The sequence below is a fragment of the Sorex fumeus genome, unplaced genomic scaffold, assembly GCF_029834395.1.
Source record: "Sorex fumeus unplaced genomic scaffold, SorFum_2.1 ptg000072l, whole genome shotgun sequence".
NCBI lineage: Eukaryota > Metazoa > Chordata > Mammalia > Eulipotyphla > Soricidae > Sorex > Sorex fumeus.
In genome coordinates, this window is record NW_026606129.1 from 11076794 (window position 1) to 11097058 (window position 20265).

A 20265-nucleotide genomic window follows, 5' to 3' on the forward strand; every position below is an offset into this window, starting at 1 on the left:
ATCACGTCACTGAGTACCGCAGCGCACGTGCGTGAGCGAGTGACGTCATGACGGGGGCCACAGAGACGGAAACGCTGGGTCACCGCACTTGGTACCGCAGCACATGCCCGTGAGCGAGTGACGTCATGAGGGGTGCCCCGCAGAGACGTAAGTGCTGAATCACGTCACTGAGCATCGCAGCGCACGCGTGCGAGTGACGTCATGACGAGGCCGCAGAGACGGAAGCGCTGGGTCACCGCACTTAGTACCGCGGCGCATGCGCGTGAGTGAGTGATGTCATGTGGGGTGTCCCGCAGAGACGTAAGTGCTGAATCACGTCACTGAGCATCGCAGCGCACGCGAGTGACGTCATGACGAGGCCGCAGAGACGCAAGGGCTGGATCACAGCACTGAGTACCGCAGTGCATGTGCGTGAGTGAGTGACGTCAGGAGGGGGCCGCAGAGAGGGAGGCGCTGGATCACGTCATTGAGTACCACAGCGCATGTGCGTGAGTGACGTCATGAGGGGGCCGCAGAGACGGAAGCGCGGGGTCACAGCACTTAGTACGGCGCCTCACGCACTGAGTGAATGACGTCACGGGGGGCTGCAGAGACGGAAGCGTTGGTCCCCAGCCCCCAGAGGGCACGGTGCGAGGCTGGCTGCTGGCCCAGCAATCCCCTCGGGCTGCCGCGACCTCCCCCCAGGCCTGGGACCCCCTCCGAGGCCGCCACGCCACGGGCACTGCCACCCGCGCTCATCAAACCACATTCCAGGGCAGCCACCAACGGCACCGGGGAGGGGGAGGAGGCGGGCGGGCGTCCGGCCATCGGGACAAGCTGTCAGCTGGCCTGAGAAGGTGGCCGGGGGTGGGGGCTGGGGCTGAGAGCCGTGTGCCAAGGACCGAAGACGCTGAAATAAGGCGCCGAGAACAAGCCAGCCCGCAGAGGGACCGCAGGCGCGGGGGCCAGGCACGTGGCTCTCGGCTTCTCCCACGCGAGCTGGGAACCCGCGACGCACCCACGCACGTCACCGACACTAAGGTGCCGGGGGTGAAGACCGCCCAGGAATCATGCCTGGGACCTCCCCACCGAGAGTCCGTCCTGCCTGGGGGCGGACCACATCCTCCCTGGGGAAAGAGAGTGTTTAAATCGCAGTGGAAATCATTCTTTGTGTATGAGGACGGGGTTGCGGGTAGAAAGAGAGTTCCGGGGTGACACTTTAAACCTTTCTTTGGGTACCATAGGGAAAATGCACACGGGTATCAATTTATACTGTCCAAAATAGGTCGTCAATGCCTATTTTACCACATAATCGTCACACCTTTTTTTAAGTAACATCGATACAATAAAAAAAAAAACTTCACATCTTGGTTGCACCCCACTTTGAGGGGGTAACACCCAACACTGGGTCTGTGTTTTGGGGACCTAATGTGGTGCCAGGGATTAACCCAGGTTTGCCCCGTGCAAGTCCATACCGTGGTCTCTCCAGCCTGCATCCCACTCTACACACACTCACACAGACACACACCTGTCATCAGAACCACGGCAATTAGGCAGTGAAATGCGGCGGGAGTATGACTGTAGTAACTAAAATGCAATCATCTGTGTGTACGAATCTCAGAGGAAGCGCGCACGGAAGGAACTTCCTAATCAGGTGTGAGAGCCGGAGCTGCTGCTCTGATTTCGGGGTCTCCAAGGGCCCTCTGAATTCTATTATACACTCCACATTCCTGGAAGGGAGGCACTCTTAGCGGGGAAAGGACTTGGCTTTAAATAACACTGAATCACACCACGGGAGAGTTATTCCCTTTCCAGCCCTCTGGAATCCTGTCGAGGCAAGTGGAGAATTGAATCTCCGTGTGGGGCTAGCTGGGCTGTCCGCGCCTCCTGGTTCAACACAGGGACCAGGTGCTCCAGCGACCAGCCCTGGTTGCTCTGTGGCTTTTATTTCTTTGCGTTTTATTTCTGTGATGGTCTTCTGCTTAGGGCCATTGGCCTTGCTTCCCCGGGGTGCCATGAAAATCCCCTTTCTCGACCCTTCCCCCCCTTTTCCCTTCCCTGCGTTGCTGCTGTTGGAAGCGGGACTTGGCCACCTTTGAGATGTGGTGCAGTTTCAGTTTCATGGCAGTGCCTGGCTGCAGTGCACAGGAAGTGTTAAGACTGGCTGGGGGCTGGGGGGTGGGGCAGAGCTGGGGTTCGAACTCTCGGCCTCCTCCCTGCTAGGCAAGCACTTCGCTACCAGACTGTGTCCCTGGATCCCCTCTAGGTATCCTGTTCTGTGGAAAAAGTGAACCGGTTCAAAGGAAAACGGTCAGTACTCTCGTACGAGCTGGGGACCAGAACGGCGCTGGCATTACGAGCCAGTGAAGGAGCAGGTTTCGAACCTGGGTCTTCCCAGGCTGCCCTGGGTCCCCAGCTGCCCCCCTGTCCCGGGACAGTTCATGTCTGTCTTGGCAACGTGCAGGAGGAGGAAGGAACCTCCCGGCCCTCATCCTGTCCCATCTGGTTTAACCCAAAGCAGCCCTGAGTGCACGGCTCAGGTAAGGGGCCGCTGCCCCCAGCCCGGGTTCTCCAAGCCCCTATTCAGGTGAAAAGACACTGCAGGGGGGCTGAGGGGGACTCACCATGGCAGCCCCGGGCCTCTCCGGCCCCGTGTGCCTGAGACCTCCCTTGCCCAGACCTGTCCCAGCCCCGAGCAGGGGTTTTTCTCCCCCTTCGCTCCCATCTGCTGGATGCCGGAAAACGGAAGAAAGCCGGGCTCACTGATTGATGTCCCAGAGGATGTGGTTCCTGCAGGGGACGTTTGCCCCTGTCGGTCTGGCCTCTGGGAAGCGTCCCGCGGCCCCGGGCTGGCAGTGGCCCAGGCAAGTTGCCCAGAGGGGCCGGAGAGCACTGGCTCGGGCTTCCCGCTCCCTACTGTCAAGGTGGCGGGGCTGAAGGGCCCTTTCTGTTTCTTTAGGCAGAAGATCAAGGCGAGACAGGGCCTCTGCACACCGCGGACGGGGTTAGGGAGCACCAGCCCGAGGGCATGTGGATTCGGCCTCGAACAGTGCACAGCCTGCTCCGTCCCCCACGCAATTCCCTGTAAATCCCTAGGCCAAGGTTCAGGAACTGCCGAGAGACCTGAGGCAAGTCCCTTTCCCTCTCTATGCCTCGGTTTCCGCCTCTGTAATCAACAGGACCACGTGCCTGCAGTTCCCTTCCGGCTCTGAAGGGCTCGCACGGGGCAGGGCCGGCAGAGGGGGGAGGTCAGAAAGAAAGCTGTAGCTCGAGTATCTCCCTGAAGCCCAGGCCTCCGGGAGAGGGGCTGAGTTCCTGGGGACTTGGGGAATTCGAGCAGTCAGGGTGAAAGTCGTGCTGCACTGAAGGTGGATTTGGTGCCTCCAGCATGGCGGCTTTCAGGGTGCAGAGGACAGGACACACACACACACGTACACACACATACACACATATGCACACACGTACGTATGTACGCATATACGCACACACACATAAACATACACAGATACACATACACACATACACATACGAACATATGCACACACATGCATACACACATACATACTCATGCACACACGCAATACACACACATATGCACACACACATATACACACAACACATACACAGATACACATACACATATGCACACATACACACATACGCACACACTTGCATACACACATACTCACATATGCACACACACGCATACACATATGCACACATACATACACATATACGCACACATACACATACAACACATACACAGATACACATACACACATATATACATAGACACATACACACAATACACACATACACACACTACACATACACAGATACACACATATACACATACACACATAGGCACACACACATATACACATATGCATATATACACATACATACACACATACAAACATACAACACACATACACATATACATATACGCATACACACATACACACAGATAGACACACACACACACACACACACACACACCCCACTTCCAAATTCAAAGGGTCTCTCCAGTGGAGTTGGCATTCACACCTTTCTCCAGCAAACAAACGCTTTCATTCCAGAAAGTGCTCAGGAACAAGCGGAGATGGGCGGTGGAGGAAGGGGGGACCACGTAAAAAATTCAAGAGGCTCAGCCCCAGGAGCCAGCTGGCCTCACCTCTCCACCAGCAACAGCTCATGTTAATTGCAAATCCCTCTTATCTATTCATTACCGTGGGGCCCCTCGGGACTCGGGGCGCCCGCTGCGGAGGGCTGGGTTAAGTGCCTGCACAAAGAGTCAAGGCAAAGGATGCTCTTAAAAATCACCACCTTTCTGGCGTGTTATTAATTCAGATCAAATGCCCCCAAAGCGGCACCAACTGTCCAGCAGCTGAGCCACCCGCACGGTGTCCACGGAATGGAAGATTCGTGCACGGTTCTCTGGGGGGGGGTGGAGAATCCGACAGGGCCCCCACTCATTCTCGGGGCGGCAGGGAGCAGCCCCCCCCCCCCCGCTCCCCCGTGTTTCCACTCACTTGAAAGGAGAGGGAGCCAAAAAAGAAAAAAGAAAGAAAGAAAGAAAATTATCTCGGATATAGCTCTCAAAGACTCCTGTTGAGCAATTTAGCTCAGGGCACCCTCAGCCCTTTAAGCTGTTTCAATAAATTGTCTTTTCTCGTTCCCTTGACTTGGAGTGTATGTTTACACAATGGAAAGGTTTCCATCTCAATTTAGGGTATTTTCCTGATGGTGAAAGATATTTAGTTTGGCCCAATTCCAGCTCCTTCCTTCTTGGCGATTTTGCCAGAGGACAGCGATAAAGTCACCTACCTAAGAGACGCCTGTCCCGCAGATCACAGAAATGCACGTGCTGATCCCACGTCTCACCTGACACCTCACGCCCGGCAGCCCCGGACATCCGCCCCCCCTCACCATTCCAAAGGCCTTGAAGCATCAGCAGAAATCCCATTGCAGGGATGAAGCCCCCAGGGATCAGAGAGGGAAGGCCACCTTCCCAGAGTCACAGAGCCACACCCCCAGGTTGACAAAGTGAACGGAGGGTCCCCACTGCACCCGGGGCCTAACCCGCCTTCAGGTCCAGGAACCCCCACCCCCTCCCCCGCCCTGGCCCCGCCAGAGAGAAGAGAAATTTCACGGTACCTTTCCGCGTCCGGGTCGGCGCCCTGCTGCTTGCTCTCGAAGGCGTTGAAGCTGCTCATGTCCACGTAGCCGTCGTTCTCGTTGGCGGCCGACAGGGCTCGGCTCTGCTCCTCGAACAGCTTGGTGAAGGTGCCGGCCCGCGCGGGCCTCCGCGGCGGAATCTGGATGTTCTCGTAGTCCGAGTTCATGGCCGGGATGTTCTCGTAGTCGGAGGTGTCGGCGTTGGGGAAGGAGATGGAGCGGGGCTTGGTGAGGGGCAGGGGCAGGAAGGGGGGCCGGGAGCGGTCCTCGAAGGACTCCACCCGGGACACGGTCCTGCTGAAGGGGACGCCTTTCCGCTTGCCGTCCCGGCAGAAGATCAGGGACGAGGGCGAGTCGCAGGCCCGCAGCTTGCCGGCCCGCGCCTTGAGCTGCGGGGAGCTCCCCAGGCTGCCGCGGTCCAGCTCCAGGAGGCGCGAGGGCCCGTGGTAGCTGGACTCGGACGAGGACCGGGACGAGGAGCCGGGTGCGTCGCCGTGCCCTTTGCTCTCCGACTTCTTCTTGAAGGTGAGCGCCAGGAAGCGCTTGAACGAGGACTTCTTCTTCTTGGCCTGCTTGTCCGAGGGGTCGCTGCCGATCAGCAGGGAGGGCGAGCTCTTGGTGATGGGCTTCTTGGTGATGCAGGCCAGGTCGAAGGGCGGGGGGATGTCCACCACGGACGAGGGGGTGGACGTGCCGCTGGACGGGAGGTGGTTCCGCTGGGAGAAGCTGCCCGACGAGCCGATGACGCAGGGCAGAGACAGGTTGTCCTCCTTGCGCTGCATCCAGCGCTCGTCCAGGCTGCAGCCCTCGGGCTCCCGGAAGGCCGAGACCGGGAGCTCCCGGCCCTCCACGGACAGCGAGCGCGGGTACAGAGGGAAGGGCCTGGGCTTGGCAGGCAGCGCCCGGCCCGCTTCCGCCGGCGGCTTCCCCTCCGCGGGCAGGATGGGCCTCCTGGCCTCCTCGGGGCCGCCTCGGAGGCCCAGGCCCGACAAGGCAGCCTCCGGCCCCGATTCTTCCGGGACGGTTTCCGGGACGCAGCCGGCCAGCTTCCCGGAGTGCGGCCGGGCCCGCGTCATGATGTTCTTCCTGTCGAGGGGGGCCAGGCTGCCCTCGGCATCCGAGTTCGCGTCTTCTTTTCCACCCGGGGCGCCGGCCCAGGCCCCGGGCTGCTCGGGGGTGGCTGGCTCGGGTGCGCCCATCTCGTAGGGGTTGCTGAGAGCGTCGGGGGTCTCGGGCACGAGCACCACGTCAGGGACCGGGGGGCCCTCCGCAGCGCCACCCTGCAGGGACACACACGCGGTATCAGCCCCGGGGTCCCGCCTGGCCCCAGCCCCGCACGCCACGGGCGGGCAGCAGCTGTCACTGCAGAAGGACGTGCTCTCGGTGGGGAGGAAGGGGTAGGGGCTTCCGGGCAGTGCGGCCACCAGCTCGTCCAGACTGTCGCTCTCGAAAGGGACGATCTGGCAGCTGTCCTCTGCCGCTTCCTCCTCCAGGGTGTCCACGCCTTGGTGGGGGTCCTCTCCCGCCTCCTGGGAGTCCACAGCCAGCACTTCTGAGTCTGGCTTCTCCCCTTGCTCCAGGGCTTCCTCCTGGTCATTCTGCTGGTCAGTGCCAGGGGCACCTTCGTGTTCCTGCTCCTCGGACATCGCGGGGCAGTCTGTGGCCGTGGCTGGCTCCCACGCGGGGGGCTGCTCCTCGCCGACATCCCCCCCGGCAGCCTCCTCGGTGAGGCCATCGGAGCTCACGCACTCCAGTAGGTCTGGTTCTGCATCCACTTGGCCTTCCTCGAGGACCCCTTCCTCCTCCTCCTCCTGCTCCTCCTCCTTCTGCTCCTCCTGCTGCTCCCGCTCCTCCTCTTCCTCCTCCTCCTCCTCCCCCGCCTCCTCCTCCTTCTCCTCCTCTTCCTCCTTCTCCTCCTCCTCCAGGGGCATCTCAGGGGCCTGCTTCTCCTCTGCTAGAGCCTCTGCGTAGTTGTGAGCAAGAACGACTTCACCCCAGAATTCCTCTCCGTCCTGAGGGTCCCCGTCCTCCAGGTGCTGTGGGCTGTGCTGTCCTACCAGCTGCTCCTCTGTGCCGGGGTCACACACACCGTCCTCCTCCACCGGGGTCTCCTCCTCAGCGGGGTCTACGCCCCCGCCCTCGTCATCCTCTGCTCCCGGGGTCTCCTCCTCAGCGGGGTCTGCGCCCCCGCCCTCGTCATCCTCTGCCCCCGGGGTCTCCTGCTCAGCCGCCCCAGGGACGTCGTCCCCAGCAGGGCTGGGAGGCATCTCCCCCGCATTCTCTGCGGGGTCCTCGTCCCGGGGCTCGCAGTCCCTGAGCGGGGCCCCGGGGTCCCCGCCGCAGCCGCCACCCGCCTCGGCCTGGGCGTGCTCCTGCTCGGGCCGGTGGTCTTGGAACAGGCCCGCGTCCACACATAGCAGCCTCCCGTTGCTGCATTTGTTCAAGCTGCCGATCACGTACACGCTGGCCCGCCACTCGTGGGGGGCCGCCAGCCTGGGCTTCGGGGCAATGGGGGGCTTCGGGCCCCTGGACATGGAGTTGGGGCTGTGAAGACCCTCGGGCCGGGGTGACGCAGGGAACTTGGGCGTCGTCACGGGGGTGAAGGAACTGGCGGTCTTGGGTTTGGGAGCGACGGGTGGCTTTGGCGAATCTGAGGGATGAAAAGAAAAGGAAAGAAACGCAGAGGAGGGGAGAGTCAATCAGAGTCGCCTGGCGGCCGTTTTCCTCAAGTCTGTTCTGCTTTGTTTGGGGGGGCACAGCTGGCGGTGCTCGGGGCTCTGCACTAAGGGGTCACTTCTGCCGGTGCTCAGGGAGCCCCATGGGTGCCGGGGATCAAATGCCAGGTTGGCTGAGTCCAAGGCAAGCGCCCTCCCCGCTCTCTGCAGCCTACAGCCATGGGGGTGGGGGGCCTGTTTTCTGTTTCGTTTTTGGGATACAACAGTGCTCAGGGCTTACTCCTGACTCTGTGCTCAAGGGTCACTCCTGGAGAGCTCGAGGGACCATATGTGGTGTCGGGGACCAAACTCGGGCCAGCCAGGAGCAAGGCAAACGCCCTCCCCGCTGTCTGATGGCTCTGGCCTATCATTTTTGAGAGGACACTCACGGTGGTGGTTTCACAGCCCCTGGGACCCTGGTCTCCTGCCTTCAGAGACTCAAGCCCCCTGCACCCAGCAGCCCTGAAACCCCCCAACTCCTCCTGACATCTCTGCCAGAAACCGAGTGCGTCGACCTCCCTCGGTACCTGCATGGCACCCGGGCTCCCCAGGGATGGCTGAGCACATCCCAGCTCCCACCCACTCGTTCCCCAGGGACCCGCCAGGCAGCACTGTGTTACACACTAAGCGTTTCTCGTCTCCGGCTGAGGCCGGCAGGGCCACGGAGAGAAGGGGCCAGCTGCCAGGAGCACAGGGGAACGGAGCTGGAGAGTGTGACGGTGACGTCTGCCTCCTGCCGAGGTCACCCCTGCATTCATCACACGGCAGACAAGGCTAATGGCCCGGCGTCCAGACACCGCAGCAGAACAACACAGCGCCTGCCCGCATGCGCGTTGGCAAAGGGCCGTTTCCCGCCACACACGGGCGCCAAAGGAGCCTCAGAGGTCCCGCCCAAGGAAGGGGGTCGGGGGCGAGCTGGAATCCATCGGCAGGCCCTCCTGCCCCTCAGACGCGGTTAAATCCTGGTGGTAGTAGCGGCTAACCCCATCATCTCCAACCCAGAGCTGTCCAACAGAAAGCCGAAGGGGACCCCGTCTCTCACGGGTCTTTTTTTTTTTCTGTTTGGGTCACACCTGGTGATGCTCAGGGGTCACTCCTGGCTCTGTACTCAGGAATCACTCCTGTCTGTGCTCGGGGGACCCGATGGGATGCTGGGAATCGAACCCAGGTCAGCTGTGTGCAAGGCAAACGCCCTCCCCACTGTGCTATTGCTCCAGCCCCTCACAGGTCATTTTAAACTCCCATGGTCGCAGGACATTGCAAAGAGGCGAGGCAAATCGCCACAACGATACGTTTGTTTTCTTACTCAACTGGCCCCAAACGGGCTCACTCTGGGTAGCGCAGCCGGCAAGCCAGGGCTGGCTCCACACCAGCATCAGATACAACATTTAGCAGCCAGGCAGCTGGCATCTGTCCTGGAGGAAGTCCTCGCCCACTCAGCGTCCATCCAACAACTGAGAAATGGCCACAACGGGTGCACCCGGCAGCCACAGGTGGCTGGTGGCTGTGGGACCCGCAGGTGCACTTGGAACCAAGACCTCCCCGGGGCATGTCACCCCGCACCCCGATCCCAGCAGGTGTGAGGGCAGAGGCAGTATCACCCCCTCTGAGGCAGCCGAAAACCACGTCAAACGCAGCGGGGCCCCTCGCGTCCTCCTCCGGGGCCCCTCGCTGGTCAATGCCAGGGGAACCTTAGAGCCGCAGGAGCTGGTGGCTCAAGAGGCCTGAAGCCACAAGGAGTCCAGACCACAAATCCACACTCCCCGTTCCTCAGAGAACCAGGGAACCAGCGCCTCTTTATGTGGGAATCCAACGAACCCGGGACTCCAGCTTCCCAGGCTCGATTCAGTTCCACCAGGGCCGCTGACTGCGAGGCCAGGAGAAAGGAATCCAAGAAGGAGAGGCGAGGGCGGCCGCGCACCCCACCCCACGCCACCCACACCAGTTTCCTCTGAGGCCACGCAGCCAGGGCCAGGCACCCGCATGCAGGTGATAAGACACAGGCTCTCGACGCCTGCTTTCATAAGCAATCAAATATGTCCCCGCTTAGAAAAATGCGTCTGAATGAGTCAGAGTAAGTACGTTTGGGATTTGAAGGGCAAAGTTGGAGCCGTCGTGTGTGTGTGTGTGTGTGTGTGTGTGTGTGTGTGTGTGTGGTGGGGAGTGGTCAGAGTCAGTTATTGGGAAGCTGGCTGATCTGGGTTCGAATCCTGGCTTAGCCACTCCAAAGCAAGGAGGCTGGACCTCGGTTTCCTCATCTGTACAATGGGTCCAGCAGCACCTGCTCTCAAGCAGTGGGTTTGAGGACGGAGAGATAAAAAACACACAAAAGTCTAGGCGCTAACGGGCACAGGCCGCACGGAAGAGTCAGCCACTAGCTCCTGCGGCTCTAACAGCTCCGTCACTGCTGCCCCTCCCCAGCCCCCGGCTGCTCCTCCAGAATCCCACCCTCCACCCATAGGATCTGAGCATCTGCGGCCCCTCTCCACCTCCAGCGCCAGGTGTCGGCAGGAAACGATTCGCGGGGGCCAGGGACTCCCATTTCTCATCCGTAACAGGTGGCATGTCACGAGGGCACCCTGAGACCTGCCAGAGACCAGCGGGCCCTGAAAAATGACCGTTACCTTGGCTTTGTGCCGCCCCCCCCCCCATCCTTCATCCAATCGAGTTATCGATCGGTGGGTCATGGCTTCTCACGAAAGGTCACGGCAGCGTCTGAGGCAGGACCCCACAAGGGAATGCCCCCATCCAGCCTGGGAAAGCAGCGCACAGGGCACCCCCCTGCAGCCCTGGTACCCCTTCCACTTCAAAGCCCAGGGCACCCCCCAGAGACCAAGGATGGCCAGGACTAGAAAGGCCTTGGGGAAGCCCTGAGTTTCCCCAGGGTTCTGGGGGTTTCCCGAGTTCCCATCCCGGAGTCCCTCCCTGCTGAGCTTTTCCTCGACCAGAACAGCACAGTGCAGGGAAACTGAGGCCGGGGTGCAGGTCAGCTTGCCCGGTGAGAAACGCGTGTAAGCCTAGGCCCAGGGCTCAGAAGAACCTTCCCCAGCACCAGGTGAATCTGACTCCCACCAGCTCCCAACCGATTTCCTTGACCCCAATCGCATCCGAGGGATATTCCCAGAGCAACCAGTGCCAGCCTGGGCCCTGCCAGCCAGCAAAGGTCCTGCCAGGGGGCTGGAGCGATAGTACAGCGGGGAGGGTTGTTTGCCTTGCACGCGGCCGACCCAGGTTCGATCCCCAGCATCCTATATGGTCCCCTGAGCACCGCCAGGAGTCATTCCTGAGTGCAGAGCCAGGAGTAACCCCTGAGCATCGCTGCGTGTGACCCCAAAAAGCTAACTAAATAAATAAAAAGATCCTGCCGGACCTTCTGTTCCAGCCGTGAGAGTGAAGCCAAGGAGCGGGCAGAAAGAAGCAGAGAGGCTGGGAGCGAAGACAAGGAAGCCGAGGGTTTAAAGGGCAGCGGTTCAGAAGCGGCCGGACAGGAGCGCCAAGGAGCCAGAAGAGATGCGCGAAGCTCAGGTCTCGCCAGGCGAGTTCAAGGACGGAAGGCGAGAGGGAGTGATGGGGAGCAGCAGGAGAGGGGGTCCGGTCCGGGGCGGGGCAGGAGGATGGAGCAAGGCAGGGCCTGGTGGGTGGGGTGGGGGGGGCGGCTCTGGACACAAGGACACAGAGACTCAGCGACAAGCCCCCCGAGCCTGGAGGCGCTTGCAGTCACGCTGAGAGGCCGGAACAGGGCTTGGGCCAGGCCAGCAGACATGGACGGGGAATGGGGGAGAACTGGATTGTGAACGGGACGTCGGGCTGGAGCACCCACAGGCTGGTGGGGCGCGGGGAGATGCCGAGGAGGGCGGCGTGGAGTCACTGCCCCACCGAAGCCTGTGTCTGAGCCCCAGGGCAGGCTGCAGGGGGGAGGCGGGGCAGGCAGGGGCCCAGCTCCCTCGAACATCCCAAAGTGGAGCTGTGAAGTGGGTCCTCAGCTCTGCCTGCCCGGAGCCTGCAGGGAGCTGTCACAGACGTGGAATTTCAGGCATGAGCCGCGCGACGGAGGGTGGACTGAGGGGAGAGTGGGGGCTGGCCAGGAGGGCGCCCCAGCGGCCGGAGGTTACGAGAGGGCACGCACCGAGGTGGAGGGGGAGGGTTACGAGGGCGAGGTCAGGGCCTGTGGGCGCCCGGCTCTGCTTGTGCCTTGCCTGCTGCCCGAAGGTGCTCCTGCCCTCTGCCCGAGGAGGGTCCGTGGTCGGGGACCCAGAAGATTCTGCAGAGACAAAACCCCCAAGAGTGGGGCCGGGGCCACAGCAGGGAGGGGGGCACCTGCCTTGCACGCAGCTGACCTGGATTCCATCCCTGCATCCCATAGGGTCCCCCAAGCACCACCAGGATTCCTGAATGCAGAGCCCCTAGCATCACTGGGTGTGCTGCCTCCCTGTGCCCCTACGTCTCCCCCCCACAAGACTCAGGAGAGCGGGAGCCATGGGAGCTTGTATGAAGGACAAGGGCAGGGCGTGAGGAGGAGGGCAGAGATCCGTGATCGGAAAAGGATGGAGAAATCCAGGGAAAAGGAACAGCATGCCTGGCAGCGAAAGGGGGCCATGATCCATCAGTGCTGGGGGTCCTGCCTCGGGCTCAGGGGTCCGGTGGTCTCAGTGTCCCCGTTCAAGCCCCTCCGGCTGCAGCAGGACCTTCTCTCACCCCGTATAGCAGGGCCTGGGGGCACCCCCTCCCCTCCCTCAGACACCAGCACCCTGGACCACCACTCTGCCCAAGGATGCTGGGTTCCATCCGGTCCAGATGCCAAGTTAACTGGAGGGGAGGGTTGGGGGGGGGGTTAGTGATGGGGGAGGGGGGGAACCACAGTGACAAGATGAAGAGATTTTTAACAGCTTCTGGCGACCAGCCCCTTGGCGCCCGTTTATATTTTCTCTCTCTATTTTAATTAAATATCTGTCACTCACACACGCCTGCTTGCTGTTCCCTCCTTGGCGGCATGCGGCTCCTTACAGACTCAATTAGCAGGGGTCTGGGGAGGAGCACTGGGGCAGGAGCACTGGACTGGGAGCTCCTCTAGAGAGAAGCACTGGGCTGGGCGCACTGGGAGCAGGGAGCTCCAAACTCTACTCCTGGCTCTGCTGTGAGTAGGAAGTGTGACCTGGCGAGCCCCTCCGGCTCTCTCTCGGCAGAGTGGAGGGAGCCTGGCCGCTGCCTTCTGCCCGGACCCATGTCCCCGCCTCCCTGCCCTGCCCGGGCTTCCCCATTTCCCATGCAGGTCCGCTAGAGCGGCGGTTGCCTGAAGTCCCCCTGGAACTCTCATCACCATATGTTCCAAGAGTAATTATCTCCCAATTTCACCTTCCAATTGCATCTAAATTTAACTTTCATTCCTGGGTGCCTGCTGGAACGTCCAAGCCAAGCCCGCGGATTTCTAATTAGGCTGCGGAGGCGCGAGGGCGGTGGTCTGCAGCGGGGCGGGGTGGGAGGGGAGTGGGGGGGGAGACGGGGCAGCGGGGAAGGCCACGGGCTCGAACCCCGGCGGAAGATGCACACGTGTGTCTGGGAGAGGCGCCTTGGCCTCTCAGAGCGGAGCCCAAATTTCTTTCTTGGTAAAGACACGCCCCCTTTGTTCCTGGGGGCCGGGCAGGGAGAGGGGGGCCGGGGCCTTTTGAAGGCCACGGGCCGTTCACGCATGTTCCCTGTGCATCCACAGATCGACCACAGCAAGCGGCCAAACCGCAGGGTCTGCGTTTCAGTCCCACCCCGGGCCCTGGCTGTGCTGCCCACCAGCCACCTGCAACCTCCGTCTTCCTCTATAACGGGAGACAACCGGACCAGGGGGGGCAGCCTCACCGGTCAGTATTAGCGAGCGCTTCCCGGCCCTCGGCAAGCTGGAGAGACGCTTCCCGGCCCTCCGCAAGCTCCAGCTCATCAGGAAAGTCAATGGCCCAGGCCTCCCGGTCCCCCATTTTTCAGACACGGAAACTGAAGCTCGGGGATAAGTAACTGGAGGCAAGTTCCCATTCACGTGTTGATGTGGGCGCGACAGTGTTCGACTGAAGCACGTTCGCGCGTCACCCCACCCGTGGTTCGCGGACGAGTCCGTGGAGAGAGAATGCGGTGGTTTCTGACATCTGGTTCCACGGAACCCCAGTGCCCAGATCTCAGGAGATCCACGGCACAGGAAAAAGTGTCAGACGCCAGTCCCAGCCTTCACGGCACCGGCCAGGAAGGACTTTTGGGGTGCGCTGGTGGCAGAGGACGAGATGGAAGTAACCCGAGCGCGGCCACCCCGATTTCCTGGGGCCCAAAGTCTCCCGGGTCTCCCTCCATCTCCCCCCACCCCACCCCAGCTCTCCGAGCAGGCCGGGAAACGGTGGGAAAACTGGACCCGGTCTCACCATTGTTTGAGCGCGCGTTTTATTAGGAGCGGAGGAAAAAGTGCGCTTGGCTCTGTCCAGGCCGGGCCGGACGGAACAGGCAGGAGGCGAACTTTTCCCTCCAAGGAGTGGCTGGCGGGACGCAGGACCCCGCGCCAGCCTCTTCCCTTCCCACAGCGTGGCACCCGTTCTGCCACAACCCTGCCCCCGACTCCCAGTCCAAGCACAGGGGTCCGCCCGCCTGGGTCCTGGGAACTGGGAGCCGGCCTTGCCCCCTGCAGGTTCCCAGAGGGGCTTCTTTGTGGGGGTCGCTGTGGCCACTGCACCACCCTCTGCACCTCAATCCCAAGACAATGACTTTGCTCATTGAAAAAAAATTTTTAAAGAACCCCCACCCCCACCCCCCACGAACACACACCGGCTCACACACACAGCAGGATGCGGCCCAAGACAGCCAAAATGGTGGCTTCCTGTTTCTTTAGGGATGTGTGTTTTGGAGAAAGCCAGACAAGGGTGTTGGTCAGGGAGGGGCTGCCCTCGCCCAGGCCAGGGGAGCAGAGCCGGGGAAGGCGCCCCCACACTTCCCAGCCAAAGCGGGGTGACTCTGTGAGGGAACTTTGCTGCTGGAGGGGGGCTGAGAGCGGGACCGGGCCTCGGTCACCCCATCTGTTCAATGGCCCTGCAACCAGGCCGAGGGACTCTGCGCCCCGGGGAACCCGGGCTGCAAGGGCTCATCCCCCGGGCGGAGCAGGGAGGGCTGGGAGGGGACCCCCGAGGGACTGCAGGGGACCAGGGACGGCGGGCCCCCCTCCCGCAAGTGGGCTGAAGGGGGGAGGGGGTGCAGACACAAAGAGGGCCCCGAGCCAGGGCCCGTGAGTGAGGGAGGGAGGGGTGCGCAGGGGTGAGGCCCGAGCTGGTGTGGAAAGGGTGCGGGGTGGGGTGGGGGACTGGGCGAGAGGGGTGGGGGGCTGCGGGGGAGGGGGAGTGCAGACCCTGCGCTGCTCTTCACTCCTGGGGAGTGAGTTCCAAGTGTCGGGGGGGCGGCTCTGGGGTCAGCCTCCGTCCGTCCGTGCCGGGTCCGGGGCGCAGGACAAGGCCCGCGCGGTCCGGGGCGCGTCCGCTGAACCGGGCGCGGGCCGGGGTCGGGGTCGGGGTCGGGGGGGGGGGGGTGGCCGCGCCCGCGCTGGGGTCCGGGTGGGGGGGAGCGGCCGGGCGCGTCCCTGAGGTCCCGGGCGGGCGGGGAGCGCGCGCGGGGTCGGGCGCACCTGGCCGGGCGCGGCCTCGCCCAGACCCGGACCGAGGGGGCGTCCCCGAGGCGGGGCGTCCGGGCCGGGGCCGGGGCCGGGCGGTCGGGGGCGCGGCCGCGCGGGGCCCCCTCACCTGCTCTGTTCATCTTCCAGCGCGCCGAGCCGGGCCCGGGGCCGCCGTCGGTCCGGTCCGCGCGTCCGTCCCGGCGCCTCACTCCACGGCCGCCCCGCGGGGCCCGCACCCCTGCGCCCGCCCCGCCCCCGGCGCGCGCCGGACTCCGCGGCGCGCAGGGCAAGTGGGGGCGCGGCGGGGCGGGCGGGGCGGGGAGGGGAGGGAGGGGAGGGGGCGCCGGGCCGGGGCGGGGGCGCGCGTGGGGCGGGGGGCGCCGGGCGCGGGGCCGGGGAGGGCGCGGGGAGGGGGCGCGGTCCGGGCGGGGGGCGGGAGGGGGCGCGCCGGACCGGGGTCCGGGACGCCCGGCGGGAACGGGGCGCCGGACTGGGATTGGGGGGCGCCGGGGGGAAGGGGCGGAGGCGCCGGACCAGAAATGGGGACGCCGGGTGGGGCGGGGGCTGCGGGCCGGGTGGGGGGGGGGGCTCCGGGCGCGGCGGGACTGGGCGCGGGGCGCGGGGCGCGGGGCGCGGACGGGGCGCGGGGTGGGCGCGGCGCCTCCCCGACGTTTCCTCCCGGCTTCTGCCTCTTTCCTTTCTGCGCTGTCAGGCACCGGCCGGGCGGGGGGCGCGGCGGCCCCGCGCACATTTAAAGGGGCCGTGGCCGTGCGGACCGAGGGAGCCCAGGGAGCCGCGCGCGCGCGCCCGCGCTGCGCTCGGGGCGGGGGTGGGGGCGGCCCGCTGGGCGGCTCGGCCACTCCCGGGCCCCTTCGCGCGGGGAGCCCGCTGGCCTTTCCCGGTCCACCTCGGCCTGTCCTGCTCTTGTCCGGACTCAGCCCTGCGCAGGGGTGAGCACCGGACTAGGCCCCCCCTCTCCGCCGCCACCCCGGTTCTCGCCCCCCGAAACTCCGCCGGGGACAAGGCAGCTGGCGTGGCACACCGGGAGCCCGCGGAGTCGCTCCCCAGGGTGATTCGCGCCGGGATGGGGACACTGCCCGGCCGGCGGCTGGGAGCTGTTAGAATCTCGCACTCTCCCAGACTTACAGCTCAGAAATCCTGCGGTCTTCCGGCATTTCTGATGCAAAGTTTGGGGGTGTTTAGGGGTTTTTTCTGTTTGTGCTTTTGAGGTGAGGATCCGCACAGGTGGTGCTGTGGATGCTGGTGCTCAGAGACCCAGCCCAGCGGTTCCCCACCCCCCACTGAAGTTGGAGAGTGAGTCATCCAGGAAGGCGCTTGGCGCGCAGGGGTGACATTGGAAGGGACCCCTGAAGGAGGAAGCCTTTCTGCTCGGAGACCGCGGGCTGGCGTCCAACCCACCCGCTCTGTGCCGGGCACCCTCGGTGCCCGGACTCCAGCTCCCGGCTAGTGGTCCCAGCTGCCATCCTGCCATCCCTAAGCAGAGCTCTGCCACCTGTGCAGGTGCTTCTGGGAAGAGTGGACCCTGAGTGAAGAAGGTTCTAGCAAAGGAAAGGCCTGCCGGCTGCACCAGCCAGGCAGACCTGTACCCCCACCCCAGGCTCCTGGGGCAGGTGGACAGAGGTGTGGCTGTCCTGGGAGGAGGTGCAGGGGAGGGTCAGGGAGCTTGCTGCCAGGGCCATTGGAAAGGGGAGCTGGAGACCTTGTTGTCTGTGGTATTCACCTCTCCGGCAGCCCCTGCGCCTCTGGGCTGAGCTCTGAGCTTACCTGTTTGCTGTTCCAGCCGACATCAAGTCCTTCCCATTGCCCGTTAGAGAGAGCTGAGGTCCCATTAGAGTGGCCCTACACTACCAGAGGCCACCTTCCTGCCTGGCTGGGCCTGGGAGCTAAAGATGTTAGCGGCGGCCTGTGGGGAAGGGAGTCCAGCTCCGAATTCATTCACACCATGATGATGGGTCCATGAACTGTGTGGAGGTTAGGGGGGTGAGTGGCACGTGGAATCCCCTTCTCCCCACCATCCCTTTCTGTCCATCCAACGGGAGGAAAGACCCAGAAATGAGCCCTTGCTGGACTGGGGGGCAGAGCAGGACCAGGCAGCCCACCCTCCAGGGTAGCCCAAGCCCCTCCCTCACAGCACATCCAGCCCCTGATGGGCTGAGACTCACGTGGCCCCATGGCCGGGTCCAGACTGTTGTGCAGCATCACTTTGGTTGTCTGGAACTGAAGGTGGCAGAGGATGGGACCATGACTTTGCCCAGCAAGGCAGCAAGTTTCCAAGTGGACCTGAGGCTCTCACAGCCTTGGTTGAGTGTCCATGAAACCTAATTCCCCGTGGTTCTGCCCTGGACCACGTGAACCAGACAAGCAGGTGTTGTCACTACCTAGACCCCACACCCGAGTGCTCTAACTCGGTCAGTTTGGGGGAGCAGAACCTTCTTAGAAAGGCAGAACCCCAGCCCACACCCTCCGCCCCTGCCTCCAGACCTACTAAACCAGAATCTACATTTTATTTTAGTTTTTAGTGGAGCAAGATAAGCGTTATTGAACAGAATTTACTTAGATGAAGGGGAGAGAAAGAGGGAATTCATATACAGGAGAGAACATGGGCTGCTCCAGAGTGAGAAAAACAAAAAGCCACAAGCAAAGACAAAACGGAGAAGACACGTCACATCTTCAAGGGAGAACGTGCGCTTGACGGAGCAGGACTGTGCATTTTCTGACAGTCTGTACTCCAACTGCAAAAACGTTCCTCCACGGGGCTGGAGCGATAGCACAGCGGGTAGGGCATTTGCCTTGCTCACGGCCAACCCGGGTTCGATCCCAGCATTCCATATGGTCCCCCGAGCACCACCAGGTGTAATTCCTGAGCTCGTGAGCCAAGAGTAACCCCTGTGCAACACCAGGTATGACCAAAAAAGAAAAAAAAAAGCGTTCCTCCGTATCCTGTTCTTTCCTGAGCGGCTGTTCTGCCTAAGTATAGAGAAGTAGAGGAAAGACCTTACACTTTGCCCAGGTTCTTATGGGGCTAAGACTTTCTCCCCTGGCCCGCGGGGCTCCTGGTCCATGCCCGCTGCCCCCTGACCCTAGAGAGAAGGGCTGCAGGGAGCTCGGTGCTGCCCAGGCTACTGGGTGTGCTGTCAACAGAAGGCACTTGTCAAACATGCATGCTGCAGGGACAGTCACGCTGAGGTCTGACACAGACTTCAGGAGGTGAAGCTCTTGTGCTGCACCCTTATGAAATATCTCAGAGTTTTCACGCTCACCAGATAATCTCATAGACCTAACCAGGCCCGTGGGTTTTAATTGGCTTGATCTTTTATTGCTGGATTTGATTTTAGGCCCCATGATTTACCATATGGCGGAGGGGGGTTCTGCATGTAATGTTTTAACAACACCACTCTCCGCCAACCCCGCCTTATCCCTTCCCTCTGCCTCTCTTCCCTCTTTATCTTTGACTGCCCATACTATAGAATTCTGTCTTGCCCACTTTCAGGCCAGGGCCTTGAGGGTGCCTCCCTTTCAGCAACCCAGCGACTGGATTTTAGCCTTCTTTTGCTTTTTTGATCACACCCGGCAATGCTCAGGGGTTAATCCTGGCTCTGCACTCAGGAATTACTCCTGGCGGTGCTCAGGGGACCATATGGGATGCTGGGGATCAAACCTGGGTCGGCCGCGTGCGAGGCAAACACCTTACCCACTGTGCTATCACTCCAGCCGCTGGATTTTAGCCTTTAACTAACGGTTTCATCTCTGAGCTGCCACCAAAGCCTTCAACCTTCTGCCTTTTGTGGAAAAAAACTGGGGCATCCACCACGGGAGCAATGCTTCAGACAAGCTTCCAAAGATTTAGGGGTGCCCGAGAGGGCAGAGGTGGGAGTGGAGGGGCAGTGGAGGTGACACAGGGCTGAGAAGAGGTGAAAGCAGTCAGAGGCCACGGGGGTGGGGGGCGGAGGTGGAAAGGGGGTGGAGGGGACGCAAGCGCTGGTGCAGGTGGGTGATGGGGGAAGCATGGAGGACACGGAGGAAGTGATGGGGCGTTGCCATGGCTTCGGGGGTTGGAAATGATGGAGGTGGTGCAGTGGAGTGAGGCGGTGGATGAGGCAGTGGTGGAAGAGGGGACGTTGGCCGGAGTGATGGACCGAGATGGCAGTTGGTGGCGCTAGTGGAGGTGATGGGAATGTAGGAGTAGAGTGACAAATGACCACGTGCTTCAGCGTTTGAAGCGAAAAAGAAAATATATCCCAAACACGGGACTTCAGTTGGGGTAGCAGCAATACAACTCAAATAGCCTAGGGCCCCAGGTGGAGATGAGGCTCTGGAAATCCAACCAATGGCCACGAGTCCCCTTTTGCCTGAGGAAGGACAGGAAGGGGCTTCTGGGCTGGGCTAAACCATCCGCCCTATCGAGTTGGGGATTTGATGCTCGGCACAGTCTCCTGGAAGAGACCAGCGCACCCGCGGCCGTTGGGGAGAACGCAGGTCTGAACCCGCCAGCTGAAACCACATGTTGTGTGGAATGAGGGGCCATGACGCCCAAACGCTCGCCCCTTTGTTTGCGTTTCCTCCTCGAAAGAGAAAATGGAAATGAAGGACCATCAGGCTTTGCGAACATCCGGGCTGGTCTAGGGGGTGGGCATGAAAACGAGGCAGGGACAGTCTCTGAATGCGTGTGTGTTGGGGGGGGAGGGACATGCTGTCGCTGCCCACCCAGGGCGCGGCCTCCCTCTCTCCTGTTCCAAACTTTACACA

General features: G+C 62.1%; 2 protein-coding genes across 2 annotated transcripts in view; both read right to left on the reverse strand.

Moving 5' to 3' along the window:
• FGD5 (FYVE, RhoGEF and PH domain containing 5) overlaps positions 1-6947 on the reverse strand; it is a 79506-nt gene extending 72559 nt beyond the window's left edge. Inside the window, exon 1 of the mRNA XM_056129445.1 lies at positions 5137-6947. Coding sequence (XP_055985420.1) covers positions 5137-6803 — 1667 coding nt within the window. The 5' untranslated portion in view covers positions 6804-6947. The remainder of the gene's footprint in view (positions 1-5136) is intronic.
• A 164-nt stretch (positions 6948-7111) lies between these two features.
• On the reverse strand, positions 7112-15728 carry LOC130037444 (FYVE, RhoGEF and PH domain-containing protein 5-like). Its single transcript, XM_056129289.1, has 3 exons — positions 15626-15728; positions 7215-7807; positions 7112-7120 (listed from the first exon to the last, which is right to left on the reverse strand). The coding sequence occupies exons 1-3, from the start codon at positions 15636-15638 to the stop codon at positions 7112-7114; spliced, it is 615 nt and encodes a 204-aa protein (XP_055985264.1). The 5' UTR covers positions 15639-15728.
• Between the last annotated feature and the right edge of the window lie 4537 nt (positions 15729-20265).